The following is an 18412-nucleotide window of genomic DNA, read 5'->3' as shown; positions in this document are numbered from 1 at the left end:
TTTTACATTTGATTGCCCTTAAAATCCAAATTTATTTTACAAGCATTCCATGCGAGTTGTTCATAGATTTTTAAATGGGGATCAACTTTGTAGAATGATCTTAACAGATCTGGCTTAGTTATAAGTGGATTAAGCCAACAAGTATGAATAATATTTCCCAAAGGGTCTTTTTTCAGAAATTTTGCTCTCGACGCTCACTACGATCAGAGCAACAATGACAGCTAGAACTATTTTGGTTTTTGGATTTTTCCAATTAAAATTAAACTTTTAGTGGCTATATCTGGAGTTTTTTTTAAAGGTCCAATAAACCAAATTTTTAGTTTTTGCTTGTTTTTAAATCCGCCTTGAGTCAGGGGTATTCAAAAACACCTAAAAAGCAAAAAACTGAAAATTTGGTTTATTGGACCTTTTCAAAAAAACTCCAGATATCTAGAAAATGGTGCACTTTATCAAAAAATCTGCAATGCCGTCATCCATAGAGTTTGTCAAGCTCTAGTGGGGAAGGGGTCTGAGCAAGTGTGACATTGCATGTTATAAGTATAGGAAAAGGGGGGGGGGGGGAATTTGACTGATTTTAGTGTGACGTACTTTATGAATGAAACAAATGTACTTTTTGATAACTAATTTGATTTTACATTAAAAACAGAAATCAAAAAAATTCGGAGCGTTTGGTACGGTATGTCCATGCATTCTTCTTCCCCTGTTGATTCTGTGAAATGTGATCCGTTCTCAGAATCTGTCTCTGTGGTTAATGCAACGCAGTAGGCCTGGCCGCTTTAATTTTTGCAATACATGTTTGGGGTTACCCGAATGTAATGCAATCATTAATATTGACAAGAAAGAACTTGGGGCGTAATCAAACCACAAGTTTTTCTAGAATGCTTTCCTCGGACTTTCTGCGCTTGTGTTCGATTAGATTAGATTAGATTAGATTAAAAACAGAAATCAAAAAACAAAGGACTAAAATTTCTATATTTTCCAAAAACTCCATTTAAAAACACATAACTCGGCAGCATAATGTATGACAATACTTTTCTATGGCTCAAAAATTGCGGTCTTCTGTCTCTTAAAACATATCAAAAAATTTCAAAAAATTGAAAAAAATAAGAACTTTGCGAAATAGAATTTTTGTGAATAAAAAGTTGATTCGTGAATCGTCAAAAAAAACCATGTACCTAAAGTTTTTAAATTCCTTTGCTAAAGACACCAAATTGATCCTAAAAGTTCATCAACAAATACAGTTAATCGAATATTTACGTACCATTTTTGAACAGCTGGGCAATTCTCTCAGATTTCTGTCATTTTTTTTGTATTTTTTTAATTCGGCTGAAACTTTTTTCAAAAAATTAAAATATTGGGCGTAAAAATTTTTCAACTTAATTTTTCGATGTAAAATGAAAAATTTAAATGTTACGCCCTTTTGAAATGTTAGTCTTGATTTTAAATGTTTGAAAATATTGTTTTCGAAAAGATCGGAAAATTTCACGAATGTTTCATATTTCAACATTGTAAATCAGACCATAAGTTTCTGAAATGTCGACGTTAGAAAATGGTGGGTAGTTTGGGTGAGACTTTGAAAACATTAACTGCTTCCTGCTTTTTAAGCCTTTGCATGGCAATATCTCAGCAACTAAAGGTTGCAAAAAAGCAAAATATATAGAATTTTCTCAGCTCTTTAAAAATATTTTTTTCAAATGTGGGCAAACATGTAGACTAGTTTAAAAAATGGAAAACTGCGACTTTTTCCAAAAAGTTAACTTTAACTTGTAAACGGTGCACTTTATAAAAATTTCACTAAAGTACTTTTTGATTGAAAATTTGATTTTACATCGAAAAATGAAGTTGAAAAATTTTGCGACCAATACTTCGATTTTTTTGAAAAAATCAGTATTAATTCAAAAATTTATAACATGGTCAAAGATTTTTTGCGCAACCTGAAAATTTCTGAAAAGTTGACATTATATGTCCCCTAAAACATATCAAAAAATAAAAACATTAAAAATTGTCTTTTTCGCAAATCAAGTTTTAGTGACAAAAAGTTAAATAAAAAAATCACCAATTTTTTAACGTATATCATTTTTTTGAGTGTAGTCCTTATCCATACCTAGAACTTTGCCGAAGACACCAAATCGACCACAAAATTCCTTAAAAGATATCTATGGATCTATTGACAAACCAATGATGCAAAATGGCTTCTTTGGGCATACCGAAGACACCAAAAAAATTCAGCCGGATTAAAAAATACAAAAAATAAAATTCAAAAAAAATATCGTTTTCGTAGCGAACTTCTCAGCTGCCAAAATTTGTATTTATACTTGTATGGGTGAATCAACCCCACAAAGTTTTAGCAAAATAAAAAAAACTAAATATATTTGAAAATGGTCAATTTTTACTGCAAAATCCACACCCAACTGGCAGTCGCATGATTGTGATGCATGGCAGCATGAAAGTATATCAGAATCTGCATGAAATCTGTCCTCATGCATTTTTTGCGATATAGGAGTATGACATTTTTGCCCGTTACCGACAATTATCGTCATTACCGACGGCTTTTTGGTTGTATTTCACAAAAAAACACTTAGCAGAACGAGGATTGAACAACCAACTACTTGGTTGTTGATCCGACACGCTACCACCGCGCCATGGACGCTTGATGAAAAGTGAGTGAAAGAGCACCAACATATGCTTCTCTTTGGAGTGTTGCTCGGGGACGGGCCAGCTTTATATGTGTTGGTGAGAACTGCAGATCGCTGACATGTTTACGACGTGGGCAAAAATGAGCTATGAGCTTGCTGCAAAAACTGTTATAAAATATAACATTTTTTGCAGCAAATCCAATGTTGCAGATTTTGAGATATATTTTTCCTTTGGGTGCAAGAAGGCTTTAAAATTAAAGGCCATTTTTCATTTGAAAGGTAAATATTACTATCCATACATCGGGCGTATAATAGATCTTCTCCAGCTAAATTATATAACAATTTCTAAGAATGATTGAAAAATACAATTTATTGTTAACTCTGTGATCCCAAAAACGTAATTTCCGAATGCTCAAAAATATTCCAATCAATCAATAATCTTGATGTAAGCACCTTATTTTCGACAGCAATTTCTGTTTTCAGCAACAATATTTTGTTATGTCCCTCTATTTTTTGGTATTTTTTGGGAAAATCATGCTTCAATCTCCTTCGTAAGCTAAGCTGAAAATCTAATCATATAATAACTGATAAAAATTAGTAGTGTTACTAATTCGTTAAATTCGATGCTTTTTGATTCATTTTGATTCACGATGCACTCTTAAAATTGTTGTTATTGATTCAATATTGCTGAACTCATTTTGTATTTAATATTTTTAAATATTTAAAATTATGTAAATTAAAAATTATGTAACTATTTTACAACTTACCATAACAATTTAAAGGTATATTCAATTATTTAAAAAAAAACCTCAAATTCCCCCACCGTTCCGGCCATCTGCAAAGACAAGAAGGTGCAGGCCATTAAGGCACATGAGGAGGGGGGACACGTGACAAACCAAACAGACAACCCACTCCGGTGGCGGCGGTGGTGGTGCCAACGTACGAAGAAGCTCGTACCAACTTCCAGAGGCTGGTTGCAATTTTACGACCTTTGAGAGGGGAAAAAAAGCTTCTTGGGAAGATTTCGACTTGCAAGGTGATCTTGGCGGGGAGAGGAAGGTTTAAATATTCATATGAGGACATAAACCTCGTTGCGATAAAATTGCCACCAATCTCTTGCTTGCTCTCGTGTCTTTGGCAGAAATGGTCCAAGTTCTGGGGAAAAGGCTAAAGGATTTTCGTTATCCTCTCAGTATAAGTAACTCTGGGTCTGTGCTAATGATATTTATTTATGCGATTCGGTCTCGGAAGCGGTTGCTTTGGCTGGCCAAAGCCGGAGGAAATTAGAAACCAGTTTATGGCACTCTTTTAAGACACATTATAAGAAGCTAATTAAAGTTGGGAAGATTGCTCATACATTGATTAACCCTGTATAACCTTCAGATCAACTTTATTTTTTATAGTATTAATTTCTGCAAAATCTTAGAAGATGACTGAAAAAAAACAGTCCTCACAAAAATTAATTGCCGTAAAATGTTGATCTTCAACCAAAACACACAATTTTGTTAATGAATGTGACGGCACAAATTGTTCCGAGATTTAATTTTCAATTTGCGCTCTTTGCTCCCACAAAGGAATTCGCCAAATTTATCCGCCTCATACATTACCCAGCTCCCAAAAACCGGCAAACTAAACAATGTTTCACCGATTCAACGCCTCGGCTCTAATAATGAAAACAACCAATTGTTCGGGGTTGCACGTTTTCCCGGCAACTGGCAAATGCCCCGTGGGTTATCTAATTTTCCACATGTTTGCACATTCTAAACAATTTTCATTTTCGGCGCGCTCAAATACCGGGTCGGCCTGTTCGGTTCAAAACCACCTCATCCCATTGTGGCGCACACACACACACACATATTGGTTAAGCAAATAATGAAAATTTGCGATTTGACTCGGAAGCGCCGCGTAATTGGGCCTCGTTTTCCGGAATAATTTCGCTGCAACATTTTGGCCAAATTGTTAACTAGAACCTGGGCGCTTTTCCCGCGAAAATCGTGGCCGTGGTTGATGTTGGGCTCGAAACCTCACGCTGATTGATTGATGCCCCGGTGCCAATTACTAAGTCAATGCTCACGTGCGCCACTAACCAGCCTCATTGTGAGTGTTTGTGTGGGTGTGTTGTTATTGAAAAGGGGGCTTTTGTGGTTCCAGGGTATTGGCCAAATGCATGATTTTGGCATCAGCAGGTCCAGTGGCTTTGGAAAATTGGTCAATAGAACGAGCATATTGCATTTATTAAATTGGGTTTTCATCTGACCAGCTCGTTGTTGTTGTGGCATTTTGTTATTGATTGGTTGAACGAAAATTAATTGATATTTCTGGAAAAAATAATAACTATCTGGGCATGGGTTTTGAGGGTTCAGATGCAACTTTTTCTTGGAATAAGTTTTCAACGAATATTGTTGAATAAATGTGATGCTTTTGATTTTTCCAAATAAATATTTTTGCCTTGCATTTTTTCCATTTCAAATTACCATGACTTTGGGAATGCATGGATGATACCACGGGTATGAATCTTCAAGCAATTTCAATATGGCGACTTGTATCAGAAGAAAGCGAAGCATTTTCGCTAGTTCTCACTGTTCTGTGTTCTGAGTGCACGTCCGCAAACAAAGACCACACACATACTAACACAAAGCGCCACCAAGAGACAAAAGGTGATTACGAATATTTTTGACACTTTCGTTAAAAATATGCGGTTTTGCAAAAACAAATAACAAAACAAACTTTAAAATGTAGTTCGGCTGTCAAACTTGTAATTCGTTGTTGATTTGTTCGAAAATTTGTTAAAAATAATAAGTTTTATGCAGCACCCATTTTGGACGGACATTTCTGTTGTCACCTTCTGGTTCCTTGGATTGGCCATGGATAATTTTACAGTGTAATAAACAGGGCAGCTAACACCACGCGGCACCACTGTTCCGAATGAGAAAATGATACAGATTTTTCAGACGAGTTTCAATCCCGTGATGAGTTGATAAAACAATATTAACCCTCTACAACCCAACCCCGCCTCTAGACGGGCTTCGATTTAAAAAATCGCCAAAAATCCATTTTTCAACCAATTTTTGATCTTCAAAAAGCATTGGAAAGAAGAACTTTTAAAATTTTGGAAAATTTTAGGGTTTGAAGTTTGACTTGTTTTATGTGACTTTGCCAATGTTTTTAAAAATGTATTTTTTTTGGGGTCAACTTTGGCTGTGTTTTTTACTAACATTTCCTATATTTGAAGCAAAAAGAAGTATGCAGTAATTTTTCTAGTGCCCCAGACTATGCCTCTACGCATTTATTTACAATTTAAATGATAATGGTTCCATTTTATAGCAGAAAATGTGAAAAACATGCAATGAAAAAGTGACTGTAAAAACATGAAAAAATTAGATAGGCGAAATGTAATGAAAGGAGGTGGTAGAGTAGGCCAAATACTACCAAAAACAAACATAAACTAAACAAGATAAATGCAAATTAAAATACTAAAAATGAAACAAAAAAAACATAAAACAAGAGAAGTAAAGTTTTTCGTAGAACAAAAGTTGCTCAAAATGACCTCCTAAACACGGAAAAAATAAAAATTCTCGAAAAAAAATTGGGCAGTAGAGGGTTAAAGTGATTAAGAATATCATGTAAAAAATACCACCATAAAAAAATAAAAATAGATAAAATAAAAATATTACATAAAAAGACAATAAGATTGACCAGGGGTGTGTCAAGAAAGCAAGAGAAGATTGAAACTTATTCCACATGGTATGTGACAACAATGCACGGAGTTTTTCGATTTTTAATGCATATCGCAGGATTGAAATTGAATTTTGAGCTATGCTGCCCCTGATCGCATAAGTGTCCCATATGCATTTTCATCGTTTTTGAGTTTTTTGATGCAGTTTTGTTCAAAATTGTGAGATCTTTCAGTAAAGCATATAACATCCAATACTTTGTTCTAAAAATCAGGAGGAAATCCAGTTTTTTGGCGAAAACTTAACACGTAACCATATGTGTGGAACAAACTTCAAATGCGTTTTTCTCAGCTTGCTGTTTTTGCATATGGGACATTTATGCGAACATGGGCAGAATGGAGGTCAATGAGAGCTGCCCAAAATGGCGCCCTTAACTCAATTTGACCCAAAATGCACTTGCAATAAGACGACAGCAACGATTTGTAATTATAACTCGAGACGAATGTATGACAAAAGGTCGAAAGACATAAGGTCGAGTGGACAAAAGGTCGAATGATCAAAAGGTCGAATGCCAAAAGGTTGAATGGAAAATACTTCGAAAACTATTGATGTGAGCCTAAATACACAATTATTGAAAAGCAGCTAAGAAAAAAAAGAACAATTTCGCTTTTATATTCTTAAAAATTTAAAGGTCTTCTGAATAAAAACATGCCCCCGCCAAGTTGGGTACTTTTTGAAAGAAGCGAGGGGGGGGTCATAGGTGCTTTATCATTAAAAATATAAATAACTACGATCGATTTTGTATTTATATTTTTTTATATTTTTTATACAAGCATGAAAGAATGATTGAAAAAGGATAGAAAACTTGCAACAATATTTAAGAAGAAAGCCTTTTAAATTTTTTGAATTACATTTTGAAAAATATTCTTACTCTCTAAAATATTCCAATGATTTTTATAAAAAAATAAAACTTACAAAATATTTAAGACGTAGTATTTAAAAAAACCGCTAAGATTTGAAAAAAAATGAAAAAAAATCACAAAATCTTTACGACAGCCAAGAAAAGATTTTTATAAATAAAATAAAAACTTGAAGAATATTTTAGAAGTCGAACTTATTTTGGAAGAACTGTTCATATTTAAAAGAATGGAAATCTTCTTAAAACATGGTTTGGAAGTTATTCTGATTTAGAAAAAATATCATTACTAAAAAGATTTTTGAACCAAAGATAAACTCACACCAAAAAATAGGATTTGCTTGTAAGAAAATATTTTTTATCAAGATTTTTTTTTAAAGTTTATAATCAAAATTATTTGTTTCATTTTTCTCATTCGACCTTTTCTCCTTTCGACGTTTTGTCCATTCGACTTTATGTCTTTTGACCTTTTGGCATTCGACCTTATGTCTTTAAAACTTTTGTCGCTCATCCCTTTTGAGTTATGACACAAGTATATTCAAAATTTTCTGGCAGTGTTGCCAGTTGTTAAAAAAAAAAATGAGCGGCCGTGGCTGACTGGTAACGGTGTACGCTTTGTAAGAAGTTTAAGACTTTGATACATTTGAAATACTGAATATGAACGAAAAGTCAATGTCGCTTGATCCCCCATCCTTTAGATTGGTAAGCAGAAATGGTAACCACTAGGCCATCACGGCTTGGTGTGCTATGACTGGAATGAGGAATACTGTTACTTCTAAATATATACGAGCTGGGTCCTTGTCCATTTGGCAAGGGTTTGGAAGTCCTAAACAACGTTTGAATCCGATTGTTGCAAACGTTCTTTAGGGTGGGGCTTGTCGATTCAAGCTGAGGTACTTCGAAGCTCGGCAGAGCTAACACCATCCAAATGCCTTTGCGAGTTATTTGCATATATAGAAGGTTAAAATCTAAAAATACATGGAAACAACTCAAGTTGTTAGAAACAACTTCGTGATACCATTTTGTTGGTTGCACACACACACAGTGTTGCCAGTTTAAAAAAAATCATAGTTTTTTAAGAAACGTGGAAAATGTCACCATTGTTAAATTAATTAATACACTTTAACGAAAATCGTGAAAATCGTTAGCTGCATTTAATAGTCCTCATTAAAGTCTGTAGTTAGTTATCTTTAGAGTTTGTAAGTAAGTTCCAAGATAAGCTCCTTTATAAATGTAGTGTCTCCTGCATTAGAAATCCCTTTATTTTGAACGATACTTACATTATTCATTGAAATTATGTTAAAATACTTAATTAAAAAATGAGCTAAGATATCGCGGCATGTGATTGAATACTCAAAAATATTGTGTAACACCTGAATTTAATTTTAAACCTTATCCTCTCAAAACATAAATTAAAAAGTTATTAGTCAAAATATAATTCTAGAGTTTTTTTAAAAAAAGGTTCTATAAACTATTGTCTTCCATATTTGTTTGTTTTGGAAACATACAATTCTAGATCTGACAAATTTTTTTTTGTCCTCTAAAATATATCAAAAATCTATGATATCAAATTTGAAAGATGAGAAATCATCTTTTATTATGTTCAAAAGTAAAAGAACAAATCTGGTTTTTTTGCGTGCAGAAGAACATTTTACCAAGGGTTTCCAGCAAGGCCTCAGACTGGCAAGTAATTTATAATTACTTTGATTTTTGGCTGGTAATTAGGTAATTCTTTAATTACTTAGTAATTCATGGTAATTAGGGTAATTTAAAGTAAATAATTGGTAATTAAAGTAATTTTTGAGTAATTACAGTAATTGATTTTTTTTAAATTGTACTTTTTCAACAAAACTATTTACTTTTTATATATAATCTATTATAACAGAATCTTATTGATTTCAAATAAGAGTGAAACACAAAGATTACAAAAAACTGATTCTGTATGTAGAAGGCCTTATTCACCATAGTTCTCTCGTAAAATTTTCCTAAAATTTATTTTTATCATGTTGTTTATCAAACTGATTAACAACGAAAAGCCATGATATATTACCCAGTGAAAAATGTTTTGTGAATCTAAAATCTATTAATTTTTATTAAGTTATTATAAAAATATGTTTTTTTTTTGCAAGAACTACAAAAGAATCGATTAATTTTTTTAAGCTTTTCCTTCTAATAATCAGTCAAAATAATTTGAAGTTTTTGTGGATCAAATATTTAAAACCAAAATGTACTTAATTATCATTGAAATAAACAAAGTTTTCAAGTGATGGCCATTTAAAAATCAATAATAATAAAAATATGTTTTTTTTATTTTTTTTTTTTATCATCTGCAGAAATTGACAGTCCTGTAATATCTCTCTATTAAGAGATTAGTAATTTTCCAAAAAAAATTCCAAATATTTCTGAGACATATGTTTCAATGATAAAAATCAAACTCAGTGAAATTAAAATCAACTAATATTCAGATGCAATTGAATCCAATGTTAATGTCACGTGCCACATTATCTGTATTTTCAGTAACAGATTTTTGAAATTTGCTTGAGAAAAAAAATGCAAAGTAATGTCAAACCAATGATTGAAAAGCGTTTTGAAACTTAACGCTATTTTGATAAATTTCACAATTCTCAAGAAGAGCCGCTGCAAATATTTGTCAAAGTTTTTGTTTAGCCAAATAATCAGGGGGCCTTTTTACAACAAATTCTATATATTAATGGCATTCGACTTTGGAAGCTGAAAATATTATTAATTTCATATATTGAAGTAAAATAGTACATTTTTTTTTGCTTTTATGACAAACATGACTTCAAAAAACGTAAGTCAACTTAAATAATCTTCATTTGCAATTGATTGATAAGGGTTCGGTTGATTGAAACGTGAAACATAATGAAATTTCGAGCAGATAATGAACAGCTTAAATTGGCCATGAAACAATTATTATTGGTCATTACCAGATATTTTTTTTAAAGGTCCTATAAGCTATTGTGTTTTATATGTTTATAAGACCTTTAGAAAAATTCTAGATATCAATTGAGCTACTTATTTTTTATCAAAAAATTGTGTAATTAAATACGAATGTCAATTTTATAGTAAAATAAAAAATTCCAAATTTCAAACCAATTAATTAAATGATCTATTCATAAATAATTTAGTTAAGAAATGAATGCTTAAATATAAACTAAATGTTTTTATCGTACTGAAAAGTAATTAAGTAATTTGTGTAATTATTCATTTTGGACCAGTAATTCGAGTAATTAATTGGCAGACTGGCAAGTAATGAACGCTTCTGGAAACCCTTGCATTTTACTTGTTTACTCGTAATACTGATAATTTTCATGTTGCTTTTAGTATTTTAGTCATATAGTCACAGATCACTTCTAAAACGTTGCAATCATTTCATTGTTTCGTACTGATCTAACCAATCGAAATTCCCGAAAATTTCCTAATCCAAGGCCATCCATTCCCAGCAAATTCCGAACCCCACTTTCAACGGAACCACTTTTGGCCGGGCAAACAAACCGTGCTCATTGTTTCGTGTGTTCCGGTAAGCCTTTTTGCTACGGCATCCTGTGCTGATCTGGCCGTCCAGTCCCTCTGTTCGGTTCTCTCTGCCTGCAATTCGATTAGTGAAACACCGCTAATCTCACCACTGATACCGGGAGAAACCGGGGCTTGAATATTTGAACAAATGGCTCCGGCCGAAAAGTGATTGGTACGATGCCGATTTCCGAGCAAGATAATGTCGTTGTCCATGTTTTAGGGTGAACGACAGCGTTCGTTCGGATTTCATCGAGTGTGTATGGTGAGGCTGATATGTCCGAGTGAGAATTCCTGGAATTATCGAGAGTAGCGACTCTTTGTCTGATACTTTCCAGGGCGTACTTGATGAGTTAGAACGGGGCTTTTGTGTTGCTTTTAGGGAAATCAGCGTGATCAGAGGCCAGATTTAAATTGTTGATTGAGTACACTTCATTTTCCTTCTGTGAGCGGAAATGGTGTTACCAAGTGATTTTGTTGGCTCTTTCCTGGAAAATTTATTCTCATCTTCAGATCTACATATTATTTTAGCTAATTGCATTCCAAGTGGCTAAACATATTCATCTCATACACATCTGACACTCACTCATCCTGAGGGCCCTTGTGTGACATCTGACGGATGACGAGCTCATCTATTTTCGTTTCACACCAAAAAGACACACTTTCATCCTTTAATTCATCCCCATTCATTCATTATGCCAGCTAATTAGGACCATTTTTCCAGAAAAGCAAAAGAGTGATCTCTCATCCATCTCGTTGGGTTGAGTGCCGTTCGCTTTTCACACACATACACGCTCACTCACACCACCCATGAAGGACGCGTCACGGACAGAAACACAATCTTTTATTCAATTTGGGATTCTAATTTAATCCATGCTTCCCGTGCAATGGGATAGTGGGGTGGTTGATGGTGAAGCTGCTGTTTTGAAGAGCTTCAAGAGAATAGGAACTGTGCCCACCACACCATGGGTAGGAGAGAAGCTCCTGTGTTTGAATTATTCAATAGAAATTTAATTTTAATGGTTATATGTTTGGGTCGCATTTTTTTCAAAATTTCTGCTCTAAATAACCTTAAATCACAGACCATAAAAAAATTTGAATACTCATAGACTATGATTTTGTTTTGTTTTTTTACAATACGTAATATTTTTTTTCATATTTTAACCCCTTTTAACAGTTTTTTCTCTCTTTTACATTTTCAAGTATAGAAAAAATACGTTTGCGACATAACAAAAATTACAGCAATAGCAAAGCAATCCACTTTAACGACTCCCGGGTCTTTTGTGGTATCTGTTGCAAGTTTCTGCTCATTTCTAGGCGTCCGAAGGTTATGTGTGGTGCGTCACTCAAAACCTATTTTACGCAAATGAACAGACGTTTTACTTTCCCATCCGATAGAAGGCCAGGAGGATAAGGCGGGAATCGAACCCGCGCCCATGGCAACTTAGGGATCGGCAGCCGCAGCCGCTACATACTTATTTATGCAAAAATATTGGAAAAGTTTGTGAAAAAACACAAACATAGCTGACCCTTCGAAATTTCCATTGGCAAAGTCGTATAAAATTAGTTAAACTTCGAAAACCATTTTGAAATAGTTGTCAATTGGTTCATTTATGCTAAAAGAAAAATGCATTTGAATGGTTTTCGATTACTTGCACGTCTATTTTCATTAAAATTGAAGTTTTTGAATAAAAACATCCTGGCCTGATTTTGGCGGTCTGAAACAAACTTAGAAAGACATTTGCAGTTTTTTTTAAATTATTGGGCAAATTTTCATCCTTCTGGAAAAAAAAAATCAAAAAGGAGATTTTTGGAGCTAATTATAATAAGTAATAAAACTATTTTTGGCAAAAGCTTTTTTTTCAAAAAATCACGCAATATTATTGCATCCTGTTTAAAGGCAGTTTGCTCGCATCGTTAAATGAATTACCGTAAACTGGGGTGACTTTGATGCCTGGGGTGACTTTGATAGGTTTTTCAAATGCCCGTCAAATTAATATCTAAACATTTTTGAGAATTTTGAGTATGTAAGCATTAAGGGATAGTTTATTATCGAACATATATGCAAAAATTGACTTTTACATTGGATGTATCAAATATAGTGGCCAAATTAAATTTCTATCAATGTCCCCCGGCTATTAAAGTCATCCCAGTTTACGGTACTAAAAAAAAATCCAGAGGAACCAGAAAAAAACCATTTCAATGCTTGATTTTTTTTTCTTTCACAATCCAATCCAAATCTAAAATTGATATAGATTCGATTAGGGATTTAATTCATTTTTCTAAGCCGGTTTTGATAAAAAAAATGTTGATTGATTTCTCAAATTGATGAATAAACATGTTTTAAAGTTACAAAATTATCAGTTTAAATTATTTTTTTGAAAATTCTGTCAATTTTTAATTCTTTCAAAATTATAAGAGATATTTTTGAATTCTTTGCATTCATTAAATTTTTACTATAATAATATTAATTTTATCAACTTTCAAACATGACCAAATTTGGTTAAGGTTAAGGTTGAGAATCACTGTTAAAAACACGAGATGTGTATCGTTGTTTGACCATATGTAAAAGCATTTTTGAAGTTTGAATGCATAGATCAAACCTATCAAATACCTATCTAATGACCAGAAGCTCAAACCTTAAATGTGTGCACTGTTTGAAAGAAAGCAAAATCATATTTTTTTACACTTTTCCGCGTTTTGATTTTTTTTATCTACAAAAATGAGCATTTCTGAAATTGTTTCATTTATTTCTTTGGTTTATAACATTCCTTTTAGTATGAGTAGTTCTTGAAATCGTCCAATAGATTTTCATTTTCTGTGATTTTTTAATTAGTTAAAATAAAAATAGTTAGATAATTTTGTGAGAAGGTTTTTTCTTTTTCTGTAGATAAATTGTCTACAAAATTATCTAACTGTTCTTATTTTAACTAATTAAAAAATCCCAAAAAGAAATATTTGAAAATCTATTTGACAATTTCAAGAACTGTAAATAAAACAATTGTAGAAATGCTCATTTTTGAAGAGAACAAAATCAAAACACGGAAAAAGGAACAAATACTCATGCTTGAAAAATGTCAAAACTCAGAACAAATGTTTCAAAGAAGGTTTAGATGTGAGTTTTTTCCATACACAGTTTAAGGCATTGGATTTTATTTATTAATTATTTCGCATTCAAGTAGAAAATACATCAATTATTTCTATCTAAGAAATTCAAAAAAAAAACTGTCAAAAATCACTTTGATCCAATGTCATTCCCAATGACAGTATTTAGAGTTTTTGTCCTGCAACTCTAGATGAAGTTAAGGGAAGATTGGCACATCAATGAGACATTTTTTGAACTAATTTAAGGAATGGTCATCAAATAAATTGAAAAATCCAATGTCAATGCATTTTCTTATTATTATTTTTTATCTGACCCAAGCATTAAAAAAATGGCAACCTAATTCATTTAACATTTAAATCAACGCAGCTAGACACACTTGGAAAAACAATGAAAATAAATACACTCAAACCCCGATGGTTTGACACCAACTGTTGTCAAACGAACGGGGTCACTTTTTAGTTTGACACCCCGTTTACACGGAGTTCACACACACTATTAAACGTTTGTTTTGGTAGTGTGCGTGAGCGCCTTGTAAAAAGTGACAGTTCGTCACTTTTTAGTTTGACTTTGACCAACCAACGGGGTACAAACTAAAAAAGTGTCAAACGAAAAAGTGACCAACCACCGGGGGTTGAGTGTAGTCAACAATACTTTTGTTTTTTGTTTATTTTATTAATTTCAGAAAAGTATTATAATTCAAATTTATCTTTGAAAGAGTTTATGTTCTATTAGTTATTTTTCAATTTAAATCATTTTTGAAACCATGAATCGTAAAAAAAGAAATCTTAAAACTTAGACTTGATCTACTTTTTTTTCGGTCATCAAGAACTGAATTAAAGACTAAAAGGCTTAATCACACAGGCGTACCTCCTAAAATGGTCTTCTCTAAACTAGATTTCTGACATTATAACTTCTTCTATGATTCATGATCAAAAAAAGCAAACTGTGAGTACAGTTATTAAAAATTTATATTTTCTATCTTAATTCTATATCTTTCTCTTAATTATAAAAAAAAAACAAACAAGCAAACATATAAACACCACCCCTTTACAACGTACGATTCTGCGTTTTCCCCTTAGAAACACGGAGTGGTACTTGGAAAAACTCGTATGTTTTCCTTATACCACACACAAAACACATCAGGACAGACAGGAGGTTGGGAACGATGATGAATCACTTTTTGTCACGCCGGCTAAGCTCCTGAGACAAGAGAGCGGACTCCACTGAACGACTCCGGGACTCCGCTGCCTCCGCACGCAAATGTAATCAATCATGCAGAATTCGCGCCTTTTAGGTTAGGTCCCAATGCATCTATTCACCATCACCAACGGGGGGGGTTGGGCTCTGACAGGTGAGAATCGACGATATTGATTCTTGCCTCTTCTCAACTGTCGGACACGTTGATAAATTGCACTTTTATGCACACCTCTTTCAGTTTGAATGCACTTTTACGGCGGTTAGACAATGGTGAGGTAATCAATTTAGGGTTCGTGTCTTGACGTGACAGTTGAGGTGTGCTTTGAGGATCGATGGCTTGAAGTAACTTTTGTCACAAACTCCACAGGAGTAGGTTCGCATTTGGAGGTGCTTTCGCAGGTGAATCTTGAGCTGGGCAGCTTGGGTGTACTGGCGGGAACACTGGTCACAGTTGAACAACTCCACTGGGTTGTGCAGTCTGCGATGGCTTCGAAGGTGACCCCAACGTTTGAACTTTTTGCCGCAGACGCCACATTCGTACGGGGTTTCTCCACTGTGCACGCGCTCGTGTTTCTTCAGCTGTCCGGACAGGGTGAACTGCTTGAAGCATATGGAGCATCGAAAGGGTCGTTCTCCGGAATGTCGTCGAAGGTGGGTTTTCAGCTCGTTCGGTCGTTTGAAACATTTGAGACACAGTTCACACTGGAAGGGACGTTCTCCAGAATGACCTCGTTTGTGGATCTTCAGGTACCAACTGGTGTAGCTACGACCGCAAACGTCACAAGGTAACAGCTTAGTAGTACGTCCTGCTTTCACAACATCATTAGTTTCTTCCGGAATCTCCTGAACAACAAGATTGGTTGACTCTACAACTTCCAAATTTTCCACCCCAACTGCACTCTGCACAACCTCCTCAACATCATCCTCTTCAACCGCCACTTCTTCGTGCACCTTCCGATGTCGCTTCAAACTCCACACGTGGCTGAACTCCTTCCCACAATCCTCACACCGTTCCCACTCGCCCCGGTGACCCTTCAGATGAGTGTCCAACGCCCCAGATTGGACAAACCGCGCCCCACAAAGCTCACAAACGTACGGCCTGGCACGGCGATGTACTCCGTTCACATGGCGCGCCACCTGGCCCGACTGGATGAACTGCTTGCCGCACTCCGGACACATGTACGGCCGGACTTTGCTGTGGATGCGCTCGTGAACGGTCAGATGTGCCATGTACTGGAAGCTGCGCGGGCAGCTACCGCAACGATATCGACGATCTTCCACCATGGCGGGACGACTACAGCGGATGGCGATCGAAATGGAACTGATAAGCTGTACGGTATTGGGGTTCACCTGCTAATGGGAGGCAGGTATTTGGTTAGTGATTAGAGCATTTTTGATTTCGTAAATACTTGTATTGACTTGAACCCCGTTTATAACAAAGAAGGTATTTTTCCACGATTCCAAGAGATATTGCTGGCTGGATTAAATCTTTCCGTTGCACAATTGCAACACCGTTTCATCTGTTAATCTAATTAACATATACTTTAGGTTGCCAGCCCAATTAGCACGTTTGGTGAATCATACTGTTTATTGGGAAAGATAAACAAACGATATCGAATGTGTTTACGAAGTTGAAGTTGTTGTGTGTTTTGGGATTCAAACACCAACCATCCAGATTAGATCAGAATCAAAGCAAATCCCTAGGCGCCACAAGAGCCCATTTCCGGTGCATTCTTTTGCTGTACGTGTGAAAAAATCACCATTTCCGTTACTGACTGACGCGCCAAAAAGTGCCATGTTTTCGTCCCCTCCAGGGGTTAGCGCGCGAACAAGTTGCCAAAAAAAGAACCCACCAAACCCCATCCCATGTCCCGTGTTGGCACCCGAAACGGGTTCTTCCGTTTGCCGTTCCGTTTCGGTTGCCATCTTTCGTGCAAACTTTCCTCGCCTGGCCCGTACCGTGGGTTTATGGCCTCCACCGGAAAAGCGCTTCTCATATATATTAGTTTTCACACCTCGACCTTCCTCCCAATCCCATCCTGGGTAGGAACCGCTGACAACATGACCCGGCCACCACGTGAGGGCAGATGTAGATTTCTCCAACGACGACAGAGCCAAGCCCTGGCAAAGGCAAGCAACGCAAACGACGGTGGAAGTGTTCCATATCTCTTGCTCGGCAACCATAAATAAACAAAACAAATGAACACTTTCCAGGGCCAGTCAACGGCAGCAGCATCCAGAGCATTCGGAGGAATTTGTTGCTACTACTGCTGCTGCTCCAAACCCATGGCAGAGATAGAGGAGTGCCAGGGACTACCACTTTTTCGGCGACTATCTGAAGCCAGGGTGGTGTGAAGATCAGTATTATCATAATCATAAACAAATATTTTATTATATCCAGAAAACCGTTACGAAGCATTTGACCGTCTTGAAACAATCAAAACTTTTTAAAAATTTAAATCCTTTAAAAAACATTACGAAATTCAAACATACATTCAAAGTTGCACTCTATTTAAATTACGTACACAGAAAAAAAATAATTTCGGAGAATGAAAATTTGGATGAATGAATATTACCTTATTTTCAGTAATTTTATCTGAAAATGTGAAAAATGTGATCCTGATGAAAATTTACCAGTTCCTGATATAATATATAACACATTTTTACATACAAACCACCATCATTATAATTTATTTTCTGTGTATCTCTCTCTGTTCGGATGTATGTCTCTTCCTTAGGTATTTTTTTTTTGTTTTTTTTTTTTTGAAATTAAATATGTCTTTATTGAACTTTCTTATAATAATTACATTTCTTTTACATGATAAGTGGTATGGCCTAATGCTCTTCATCTTTGTTGTATTTTTTGTTTTATTATTAACTGATCACATTTATTTATTTGCTTCAAATTGTTTTACATTATTGCATTGAATTGAATACATTTGGGTAAAAAAGAAAAAAAATCACTTTAACAACTAATCCTAACCTAAAACTAAAAAAACAAATCCATTGGAATATTCAAAATCACTAGAACGAGTAAACTACGAACTGTATTTTAAGATGAATGCTCCAAGAGTTCTTACTTGTTCCTGGCGAGTTTTGCACCCAGGCAGAGTTGTTGTCATCTCGATGAAAATGTTCAGAAGTTCTTGTGGTGAAAACAGGTCACTACTGCCTTCACCCGTTGATGTTGGTTGGTTTTCCCCCGGTTGCTGACTGAAGCCTGGAGGTATTGTATTCTCTGCAACTCTTTGCCGCTGATTCAACGGCAATGGCTGCAGATTTGGAACCACTCGAGTAGAACCTGCTCCTGGTGACGCCAAAGCAGGAAAATCCACGTCCGTGTATGCTG

The 18412-nt window shown here is 34.9% G+C and overlaps 1 protein-coding gene across 1 annotated transcript; it reads right to left on the bottom strand.

Moving 5' to 3' along the window:
- Nucleotides 1-14581: 14581 nt before the first annotated feature.
- Nucleotides 14582-16374, bottom strand: LOC6031893 (zinc finger protein 678). The gene has a single exon (XM_001842535.2). The coding sequence runs from the start codon at nt 16345-16347 to the stop codon at nt 15343-15345; it is 1005 nt and encodes a 334-aa protein (XP_001842587.2). The 5' UTR covers nt 16348-16374; the 3' UTR covers nt 14582-15342.
- Between the last annotated feature and the right edge of the window lie 2038 nt (nt 16375-18412).

This window comes from Culex quinquefasciatus, chromosome 2, assembly GCF_015732765.1.
Source record: "Culex quinquefasciatus strain JHB chromosome 2, VPISU_Cqui_1.0_pri_paternal, whole genome shotgun sequence".
Taxonomy (NCBI): Eukaryota; Metazoa; Arthropoda; class Insecta; order Diptera; family Culicidae; genus Culex; species Culex quinquefasciatus.
This window is presented reverse-complemented; position numbering and strand designations above follow the sequence as displayed.